This window comes from Drosophila elegans, unplaced genomic scaffold (genome assembly GCF_018152505.1).
Source record: "Drosophila elegans isolate 14027-0461.03 unplaced genomic scaffold, ASM1815250v1 contig_183, whole genome shotgun sequence".
Classification (NCBI taxonomy): Eukaryota; Metazoa; Arthropoda; class Insecta; order Diptera; family Drosophilidae; genus Drosophila; species Drosophila elegans.
In genome coordinates, this window is record NW_024545550.1 from 5,029,954 (window position 1) to 5,041,337 (window position 11,384).

The 11,384-nt window shown below is 43.8% G+C and overlaps 1 protein-coding gene across 1 annotated transcript; it reads right to left on the bottom strand.

Annotated features, from left to right (window-relative positions):
* Nucleotides 1-80: 80 nt before the first annotated feature.
* Nucleotides 81-5,618, bottom strand: LOC108143578 (focadhesin). The gene is made up of 8 exons (XM_017268090.2): nucleotides 5,450-5,618; nucleotides 4,964-5,239; nucleotides 3,697-3,915; nucleotides 2,607-3,630; nucleotides 2,331-2,542; nucleotides 1,194-2,272; nucleotides 463-1,121; nucleotides 81-404 (listed from the first exon to the last, which is right to left on the bottom strand). The coding sequence occupies exons 2-8, from the start codon at nucleotides 5,233-5,235 to the stop codon at nucleotides 255-257; spliced, it is 3,615 nt and encodes a 1,204-aa protein (XP_017123579.1). The 5' UTR covers nucleotides 5,236-5,239; nucleotides 5,450-5,618; the 3' UTR covers nucleotides 81-254.
* Nucleotides 5,619-11,384: the final 5,766 nt, after the last annotated feature.

An 11,384-nucleotide genomic window follows, 5' to 3' on the forward strand; every position in this document is an offset into this window, starting at 1 on the left:
CCCCCCGAAGTTATCGCCTTACGACACTTATCAGTGGCCACACTTTTCGTCCATCTGGCAGCTCTCGGCAAGTTTAAATATTGTGCGCAAAAATGCATTTAATGTACGGTAAAGTTCGAACACATACAAATAACAATGAACGCGTTTTTGCTATCAAAAGTTGACTAACATTGACGGTAGGCGGTTGGGTTTAACCATTGAAGTGCACTTTAGGCGTGGGCAGAGGGTTTAAATGCGGTGAGTGGTCGTCGTGTTCATTTACGCAGTCCTACGTATTTGGTCCAGACACCCTTGTTATCAAAATACGCCTTGTTCCGGGAGCAAATGATGGCCTCCCTGAAGACATCGGCATAGGAAGACGGCATGGACATGTGCTTGTAGAGATTGTAGAGAAATTCGTAGATCTGGAAGGGTTTATAGAAGCATTAAAAGGACTCTTATAATATGGCGCTTCGGTTGAACCTTAGCCTCCTGATCCTTCCAGAAGATGTGGTCGCACAGGTACTGCAAGCTTTCCGGGAACAGCGACAGTCGCTGCTTGTCATCCGTGGCCACCACATCCACGCTGCCCAGCAGCACGGCACAGCCGGAAAGCACATCCACGGCTAGGATAAAGATGTCCAGCAGGTACAGCGCCCTGTTCACCTTCTCCTTGTTGGAGGCCTCGGCCAGCAGCATCTGGATCTCCAGGAACATCTCCGATATCCAGTTGCACGAGTGCTCATCGCTGGCAAAGGCATACAATGTGGCTGACAGGTGGCGATAGAAGAAAGGCCGCTCCTCCGCCCGCTTCTCGTAGGCATCGATAATGGGAGTGAGCCACTTTAGAGGATTCGGTAGCTTCTCGTTGTAGAGCACCAGATAGCACCGGATGATGGTGGCCTTTTTCAGCTTGCCCACCGGCGTCTCCCACCAATTTGCAGGCGTCGTCAGCCCATCAATGGCATTTGGATGCAGTGTGGCCACCACTTCGGTGTAGCGTTCGAAGAGCCTTGAATCCAGATTCATGGAGTCCATGTAGCGCTCCACAATCAGCGTGAAAACGTCCAGCACTTCGGGTATGTCGCATTTGCCAGTAAAAATATACTTGACGCTTTCCAGGAATTTCTCAAACAAGCATCCTGAAAGAAAAAATAAATGTTTTGAAAAAATTCTTGTTAAAGGAAAGGTGGTTTTAATAAATAAAGACCTACCCTCAACGAAGTTGTTGAGCTGGGACTCTTTAAAGCAGTAAACGGCCACCTTTTCGGCAAAATTCTTCAGGATCTGCAGACTCACACTGTTGGCAATCTCCGGCAGCAATGAGAATAGCAGCAAGAGATCCTCCTCAAAGCAATTGGGCTCGAAGTCGACCAGGAAATTCTCCAGCAGACGCTTGGCAGTTCCCGAGTTCACGGCCTGGTTCTTGGCTATCATGATGCAATATTTCCGCGCATCGAACGACAGATGAAAGAAGCTCGTGAGGCAGCTCCAGTCCAGTGGCGGAATGGGTTTCGGGAACTTCTTGGACAGCGACCGCAGGGCGAAGGTCACGGCATACGGTTCGGGGACGTAATCGCCAAAGCGCGCTTGACTCACCAGGTAATTGGTGACCGCTCGCGTTGGACTGGTGGCAAACAAACCCACCAGCTTTCGTGGCTCTGGTTTGCCCTCGGGCAGACGGTAGACTCCGCTCCGGAATCCGGCGATTTCAGTGCCAATGTGATGGGAAATTAGATCTGCAGCAGCATCTCCGCATTCCGGACGTATCTTCTGCAGCAGCTGCACCCACACCTCGCCGGGCACCGTCTCCTGTTGCAGGTCCACCACTTCCCGACCACCCTGGACTCCGACTCCCACTCCTCCGCCAACGATTTCGAAGCGGAATTGTGCTGGAATGTGGCGCAGGTTCAGAGTAATTCCCGGCTCGTAGTTTTTGAGGGCAACCAGGGCGTTCCGCACCTGGGAGGCATCGGTGCCCGGTCGGCTGATGGCCTGCCACAGCTGTTCCAGGGCATCGTCCGCCAGCTTCTCGTACTCGAGCGTTGGAGTCTGCAGCAGTGGGACCAATCCAAACAGCCTGTAAAGCGATTTGAGCGTCTGCGGCCGCTGCTCACTTCGGAATTTACTGCCCAGAGCCTGCCAAGTGGAAGCGATGTTAACGGTGTGACTGTCGCACAGAGCGTATATAGCATCCAAGGCCAAGGAGGTGGACAGATCCCCAGGCTCATCGAAGGAAGTGTTGAGGGTGTTGCTAAGATGCGGCAGCAACTCCGAGCCGTGTAAAGTGGGTCTGCAAAACAGGATTAAGAAATTACAACGTTCGTAGAGGAATTTTTATTCAGAACTACTTTTCCTGACAGATCTCCCGCATGGCATGGGTGCGGGCTATCTGCAGCTCCCAGCGCTTGTCGTTATCCGGCAGTGGTTGGGCTATCTGCTTCAGCAGGAAGGGATAAGTACGCGTCTCCACTCGCCATAAACGCAGATACAAGTCTACGCAAAATGTGCCATTCTCGGTGGATAAATTCCTAATCGTGTTGAGTATCATGGGCACATTGTCCTAAAATAGGTTTATTTTAAATAAATAAACTGAATAATTAGATAGTAACCATTTTAAGACCCACCTTGGACACGGCAAATGTGGCCAATCCTCTAAGCAGTTCCAGCTGCAGCTCCGGATTGTTTTCGTGGGCCAGCTTGAAGATGTATGTCATAAGGAAATCATACGCAATGCCCTCGTTCACCTTGACGATCTGCAGGATAACCTCGTAGATCTTGAACCAGCAGTCTACAGGCGGCTTCTTCGATAGAAATAGCGCACGCAAAAAGAGATGCAGTCGCTGGCAGAAGGCCGTATTCGCCTTGACATTCAGGGCGTCGACAAAGGCGAACACATCTTGGTTATCGGAGGCGTCGAAGGATTCTACTAAAGTGGCCAGGTCGAAGGCGATCGCTATGTCCGCGTGGTAGTTGCGCATATGGGCGGGTTTCAATTGCCTGGTCGTGATTATCTCCCCTTCCTGATCAGATCTCTCTGTGTCCAACACTCTTTGGACTATCTGGTGGGCCAAGGCCAAGCCCTCTGCGGGTATGAATGCAGTCTGAGACATCCACTGAATAATTCCGTCCAGACACATGTTCAGAATGTATTCATGGCCACAGCGCTCCTGCACCACCACGAAAACGATGATGCGCAGCAGATCCGCCAGGTAAAAAGGCGACAGCACGTGCAAAACCTCTGCGAGCAGCACCAACAGCACATGATAGTGATCTTTCGTATGCTCCCGCGTGGCATGTAGCACTCGAAGCAGGCACTGCAGACTGGGTCGCGGATCGATGCCGTAATTAGCCAGCTGTTTGATGAGACATGCCTGATAGATGCCCAAGTCGATGGACTGCGCGTGATCCTCGCGCTGCAGAAAGTGATCGATGGCCTCGATGACCAGGATGCTGGTGCACAGGCAAGTGCTGGCGTTGTTGAACTTGCTCCATGCCAGCAACTCCTGCATAAGATCTCTCGCCTCCGGCTGATTGCCACTCAAGTTAAGCAGGCAAGTCCAAATGGGTTTAACGTCGTGCAGAGTTTGAGGATTGCAGAGTACATAGAGGAACACGGGTCTCAGGTACTCTATACTGTAGTCTCGAATGCTAAGGAGGTAGTTGATATGACAACTCTTACTCAATTGTTGGATACAATGATAGGGCATCACTTACCCCTTGTCGTGGTGCTGACAAATACCAATGATCTTGTTGGCCACATCGTGCATGTTGGCACTGGAGTGCTGGAGCAGTGAAATCAACGGATGCTGCTGGGTCTTCAGGCCATAAGAGCACTGGTAGGCCTCCTGATCCTTAAGGGTTGAGGTCTTTCGCTTCAGGCTAAGCAATTGCAGACCCAAAATGCTCTCTGTGATGATGGCAAAGTGCATTGGCCTAAGGGGAAATAAGGCTTTAAGTTTTAAACAGATCAAGGAACGTTAATAATGAATGACATTTTGCAGTCGTATGCAATGCAAGCTATAATTAAGGTGAAACGACTGGAATAGCCGTTTAACGGACACTTCCGGAGCAGCAGTCAAGGACTGGAGGAGCTCCTTTTACGGCGGAGGTGGAGTAAATCGCTTTGCGTTTGACGAGGTAATTACAATTCACGCGGTAGCCAGCCGGACGACTAGGCTTGGCCTCTAATTGCAGGCCAATTAATATGCAATCCTTTTTGCCTGCACTTGCAGCGCGACTTGGCTGGCTTATCAAGGTTAATTTCGGCATTACATGACCGCTCGTTCGACCTTCGACGCTCCGCAAACATTTCAAGTTCAATGCCAGACACATCAGTTGCTTTGCATACATCAAATGTTTTGTTTTGCCAAGGCTACGGGACATGATATGCAAGTGGGTGTTGTGTTGCGTGGCGGGAAATGGCTAATAGTTTTTACGGCGCCCCAGGCATAATCGCCGTTGATCCAGAAGATTGACGATTGCGGATTGCGGCCAAGCGGAAGCCGCGTCAATGCCAAACAACTGGGATTGTGTGGATTAACTCCTAGTCATATTTCATTTGCACATTTGTTACATGACGTGCCAAGTGCTGGGCAATTAATTTGGGGCACGCGTCCAGCGGAAATGCGAGGGATTGCGTGTGTCGACGAACGGAAGGAGGGTCAACATTGTTTGGGGCGCTCTCCTGATGGCAAGCGTTAAATGGCGCGTTAATTAAGTGGCTGCAGTGGGCTGTCCACTGTGGGTTTGAGTTTGAGTTTCAGTCTGAATCTGAGTTGGTAATTTATGCACCTCTGTGGGCAACTTTGCAATTTCGCAATTGGAATCGCTGCGCTCCACTTAGGCGGATAGTCCTGCACGATAGTGCTCCTCCTGCCGCTGCTGCCCTCCGGAAGTTCAAAGGTGCGCCCCTGCGGAATGGAGCCACATATGTGGGTCGTGGGCGGGTTCTCTGGCCAGATAGCCAGTCAGTTGTCCTCACCCCGCATTAGCCAGCATGGAGAGCAGGCTGTTCTGCACCCCGTTGGCCTCCAGGTGGCCCTCGTCCACCAGGCGCACCAGCGTTTGACAGCTCATCAGGCTGAGCTGCATGTGGTCGTGCTTGCACTGCGACTTGAGGAACTCGATTTCCTTGATTTGGTGCTCCGGCACCTGCTTCTCCCGGCTCTCCACCACCTTCGCGTAGATCTTCTCCAGGCAGGAGGCCAACTTGACCACCGAACTGTGCGGCTTTATGCTGGCAAAATCGTCCATGGTGCTGAAAAAATTGCAAACACAACTTCAAGTTAACTGGCGAGATTTATGGTTTGTTTGGGTCCCCGCGTTTGATTTCCCAACGTTGCGCGGCGCGTGTCCTTTCTGCTGCTCGGCTGCCACTCGAATGGAGTTGAAAATCCGAAGCGATTTGAACATTGCCGCGTTTTCCTGCGCTTTTCCTGCGCTTTTCCACCCCCGCCAACAAACTCACATTTTCCTTGTTTACCGCTTTCTTTCGACCGCTGCGTGTTAGCTCATTTCATGCAAGACCTGAAGGATTTGGGAGGTCAGTTGGTCGACTACTTTTCCTTTGAGGAGTGGTTTTAGCAAGTGAAATAGGTAAATATATATGCAAATGAAAAAGCCGGTTGCGAATTGTTTCTTTTGTTGATAATAAATCAGCTGTTAGAGTGACCATTTGCAAGGTTGACACCAAGCCAGGTGGCAACGCTGCTTAATGTAACGGCACCTCTTTTTTAAGAAACTAAATTTTTAAAAAACTTTATTTGAACTTACATAAATATGAATTATAAAATAAATAATTGAGGATTTTAATTAGTTTTATTACTTTTAACACAATTATGTCAAAGTAATCTCATACTTAAAAATTTGTTTTGTTTATCTTAGTTTAATAAGCATTTTGATTAATCAATGTCAATTATATGAAATTATTTTTGGAAACATTTTCTCATTATTTGGAAAGTTATCTTTGTATTCGGAAATTACCTAAAATAAATATTTAGTTCCCATAATTTGTAGAATATTAACAAAAAAAATAAAACTTAGAAATAATATAAAAATAATAATTTAATCAAGTAGGCGTTATTATTAGCAAGAAAAAGTTATGGTTTCGTAACCTGAGTAGTTGTATTTTATGCAAATATTTGTTTCTATGTATATAGATGCAATTATTTATTTAACGAAGCGAAAACCCCTGCTCTCTCAGTAGTGCCTGCATTTTTAACAATTAAAAAACGAGAAGTACTGCACAAGTAAATCTTCGTTAGTTCAGGAAGCAATTCATTTTAACCGGATTTCATTAGTTCCGCATAAGGCATTCCCTTTAATCCCTGAATCAGCACTTTTACGCAAGTTAACATTCGGATAATGGACTTCTGTTGGCCGAAGAACCAAGAATTTATGCCCAGCACCGACTCCTTGACCCCTTGATTTATTTACAGCATGCTCAGTTAAGCCACTACAGCCTCATCAGCTCGATTCGCAGCTCTTTGGGTGCTTCTTTTTCCTGGGACTCTGCTCCTGGCCGTTGTTCTTGCCGGCTGCTTTTTCAGTTAATTGACTTTATGCATTTTTGCCACTCGCCTTGTCGTAAAATGAAATTAATTATGTTGCTGTTGCAGCTATAAAAATGTAACCAAGCTGAAAGGAGTATCGTAAATGGGTTGCGCGGAAAGCGGAAAAGGTGCGCCTGTCCGGCGTCCAAAAGGAAAACTCGGAGAGTGTGTAAAAGTGAGCTCGTCGGGTGAGTTTAAACTGCAATCATTCATCGCAGCGAATCCTCGAACGGCAGCAAAAAGCGCAGAAGACAAAGGTTAAGCCCAAGACAGGCCAACATAATTTCCGCTTCCTGGCCCGAAGTCCGTATTTTTGGCAACTTCTTTCCCTCTGCACACTTTTCGCCTGGGGATTTATGATTTTATTACCAAAAAGGCACTGCAAAAGTTAGGTCGAACGACGGAGCGACTTTTTAACCTATGATTTTTGTAGCGTAATTCAACTCTGGATTTGTTTTTTTTTTGTTTGGCAAAGGTTGCATACTATCGTTAAATTATTTGCTTGGGACTTAAATCTGTTTTTTTTTTGCTTTTTACCCAATACAACCTTTTTATGGAAAGTGTAGTACATTCACCTTTCCCTTAAATGCTGCATAAAGGACCTGTTGACAGAGTTCCTGAGTATTTGCGGTTAACTAAAGCTTGGGGAAGTTTACGATACGCAGTTAAGGTACACGATTTATTGAGCTGTGTGTATTTGGCCATACCTTTCCTTTCATTCATGGCGTTACCACGGAAAATAAAGAGTTCCCGGAGCTCGCTTTAGTTTGCGTTATTTACGTTTTAACATAAAATATTTAAAATGCTACAGGGGTCGAAAAACGAAAATGTAAATATTCTTGAGAAGGTAAATTTTCTTTCTCAATCGCATTCAAAACATTTGTGTTCAATTTTAAAATCCCTATTTGGGTTATCCTTAAAACAGTTCTTGTTTATATTATAGAATGTCAATAATAATCTTGTTGGTAAATATAATTGTGAAAATAAAGCAGTTTTTAACACTTTCTTTTAAGGTGCAGTAGAATATTTAATCCACATATTAGAAAATGCAATTTACTTTTTGTAGTACAGCTTTTGACAATTGATATTAAATTTTCACAGAAAATAATATATTTATTGTTATACTTTCTTAAGTTGTTGCTTTGCACTCGATTGTGTATGTTTCCAAGTATAAACGTCGTTAGTTGTTTGATTATTCCGTGAAATTTAATTCAAATGAAACTATTATTTAAATTCCGTTTGTCTGTTTGGCAGAAACATTAATGGTTATGTGGCTGGGTCGGGAATTTCAATCGCACCGCTGAGGCTTAAGGATATCACTTCCAGGAACCGTGTGTGTTGACACTTGTTCCCCGCAGCTGTATGGCAACTTCCACGGAACACATTGCCGGAGGCACGGGTTTCGAAGAATTGGAATCCGGAGCCCGGGGCACGTGGCAAACCGAATTTGCATATGCCCAGACACGGCAGGTGGTTCAGCCCCGTTTAAAGCGAGGCACGCCCCCTAAGCCGCCCACTTTTCCACCTGTCGCAATGGCCGCAATCACATTGCTTCAATTAAATGGAGTCGACTCATTAATAATGCAGACAGCGAATATTTGGATGCCAAATACAGAACATGAACGTGTGTGGGCTTGTTTGTTTGCTGATTCGTGTGTAAAGTACAAGAAAACTTTAATGAAGAACGACAGCAGTGACTTGAAAGTAAGTTTTGGCATCTTTTTTTTTTGGTCCGCATCCGCACATACAAGGTCCTGTAGAATTTATGAATATTTATGCTCTAGCATTTTTCACTCGATCTGCATAAGCTGGGGCCCTGAATATTTATAAGTGCCACAGTAAGTAACCTGGCAACTCACACTGAATATAAAGCATACGCATCGTTGCACCCGCCAACGTTTTTCTTCTGGATTTTCTCATTTTATTTTAATATTAAAATTGAGATTTGGTAGTTATACAAATTGTATCCAAACCCAGTTGCACCATAAAACCTTTAGACTTAATAAATAAATAATTAGTGTGTTTTACATATGTTAGAAATATTTTGTCTAAAATATTGTAAATATTTTACTTTTAAGATAAAGCGTCTAACTAATGTTAAATGTATAAAACTAAAAATTAAGTTTTTACAACGCTTTCAAAAATGCATCAAATATTAGTTAGAAGTTTCACTAATTTAATTAGTTTAGCTTATTCTCGTTAACTTTTAGTTTATTCTAGAAAACGTAACAAAACCCAAAAACTTACACGGAGCAGGCAAAAGGAGAGCAAATTAGTTTTCTTTCATTAAGCAAGTGGAAAAGTAAAAGAGGTTATGTATATAATAAATGTGGGAAATTTGATGCGTTGGCAACTTAAAGTTCAACAACTCAATTTAGAGTGCGGTTCTCGTCAGCAAATTACGGAAATTTTATGTTGCCTACCTTTGGGCGCTCTTAAGATGCCAACTTGATAAGCACAAGGCCAAGTGTGTGTGTGGTTTTTCCCGTTAATGTCTAGGTGTATGTGGGTGCGTGTGGTTGCTTGTGGCTGAATGTAAGTGAGTACATTTGTTGAATGATTTAACCTACCACCTATTCACTCGTTCTTGTGGTCCACGGAAATTGTAGACAAAATAAAAACGAAAAAACCTTTTCAATTCTCCACTAACGTTTTTCTATGTACCAAACGCTAAATTAGGAAAATGTATGCCAGTCGGTCAGTGTGTGGGTGTAAGCCCATATATATAGATATATATATGTGGGTAAACATAATTTGTGCGGCACGTGCGTTAAATTTAATGAGGCAACCGCGACCCACAAATCGAGCTCGAGTTGCGCTGCCTTTGACCCCGGGCTCTTGGTTTTCATCCTGTCTTTCCTTCGGGCTTCTTGGAAAAAAGAGCAACCAAACACACACAAAATGGCAAACATATAAAAACCCAACTATATCTACATGCATAACATTATAGGCAAAAAAGTCTGTTGGGCAGTTCGGTTCTTTTAAAGAAATTTAAGTTATGAGCTTGGTATCCAGGCATTGGATGGTGGTTGTATTTAACAGATAATTATATTTACGTTACATATAAGAGCTTATTTAAGAGCTAATAAATGAAAATAAGGTAACCAGGTGTAGCTCTAGTTTCTCTGACATTTATTTGTTCAAAGTAAAATTGGCGTAATAACTGATTAGCATTTAATTATTTAGTTGTTTCTATTTCTTTTAATTTATGTAATTATGAACGTTTGTTCAGGTGTCTTTAATATAAGAATTGTTTAAGTGTGCAGATCGTAGATCTTAAAGTGTTTAGTGGTTTTTAAGCTATACTTTTAACCATTTCAAATCAAGCTCCAAGTAAAGTTAGTATAAGCGAAAAATAGGCGATGATAGATGAGCCTGTTAAATTGAAAACTTGATTGTTAAGCTTTCTACTCTCTTTCAACCACTTCAATTACTTTTCTATGTTGAATAGTAAAAAGAAATTGCATGACATAGAGCCATGTTTCCAATTTGCATAGTATCTGTTTTCATTTAATTTAACTGGTATGTTTTTTCCGCCTGCTGTTTGTGCAGGAAAGGTAAAACGCAAGAGGCTTAGCAAGCCTGTTGCACAGGCTGATAGTCAGGCTGAATGAGAAAACCCATTGAGTGCCTAAAACACCGACTAACGGGCAATAAATTCTCGGCCAAGCACTAATTAAGAAATTTAAATAGCGGACACTATAAGAGCCGGAGGATGTGAGCTGCCGGGCCCTAAACAAACTGACCCTTGCGGCCAGCCGACAAGCCGTGACTTTTCGAGGGGCTAAGAGAGCATAAAAGCCCTCCGAGTATTTAAGCCCACTCACACAATGCATGTCGTCGTCGTCGTCGTCGTCGTTAACGTTGTCGTTGCTGTAGTTTGTATCGTATGCATTCATTTACGTGCGAATACCCCACCGAAAGCCCCATTTTGTGCGCCCCATCTAAATTTGGGGCACCCAAGTGCCTGCGGTGGCAGAGTGTGAAATATTTTGCTCTCTCACACCTAATGCTTGGTGGTGTGTGGCGTGTGTGTGTGTGTGTGCCATATCTTGTCTGAGGTCTGGATCTCCAGCACACTCGCACACACACACATAGCCTAAATAAACAGACCCCCATGCCTTGGTATTTTCCGGAGCATCCAACCCGAATTTCCAGCGAATTTTCACAGTTCATGCCGGCAATATGTGGTTCGTCCTCATATGCGGATGCCATTTCAATTCATTTCCCTGCATTGTGTTGTGGCATTTGATTTAATGGCGAGAGACCCTTTTAATCAACAACAAACAATCCGGACTGCTTGTCGGCTGTAAAATAGTTGAGTTTTACTGGCAGGCAATTACCAGGTAAACACTAGAAAGCCCAGGAGCTGAGTGCCCTGACCAACTCAATAATTGACGGATAAGCCGAGCCACGTAAAAGCCTGATTTTCTGTTTGCATTTCAGGCAGATAAATCGTTAAGGGCACAGCACTTTTAATTATTTCCAAGCATTTACCAAGAGTTAAAGAAACATAAAAGATAAGGCTTAATTTATCTCACTCTGGCTTTCTGTTTGATTTTGAAAAAGAAAAATAGGTCAACACGTGTCAGCTTAGCACTTCCAATTACTTGACTAAATTATCAAAGTATTTCAGTACACATTAAATAGGTTGTAAGTTCAAGTAAGAAACTTCAAATTGACTTTTTTATTTTGTTTTTAATTTTACTCTAGTGTTTTATTTAGTTATAAGTGTAGCTAAAGGTCATGATATGTTGAGAATTTACTGTGGAAAAATTATTTCCTTATACATCTTGCTGCGTGATGTTGACAATATAAAAATGTTTATTTTACCCATCATACTCAATGAAA

Coding starts and splice junctions, on each gene's coding strand:
- LOC108143578 (XM_017268090.2), bottom strand. CDS start 5,235: ATGGACGATTTTGCCAGCATAAAGCCGCACAGTTCGGTGGTCAAGTTG. Junction 3,916..4,963: donor TCCATGCTGGCTAATGCGGG/GTGAGGACAACT, acceptor ATTTCCCCTTAG/GCCAATGCACTTTGCCATCA. Junction 405..462: donor GGAAGGATCAGGAGGCTAAG/GTTCAACCGAAG, acceptor AAACCCTTCCAG/ATCTACGAATTTCTCTACAA.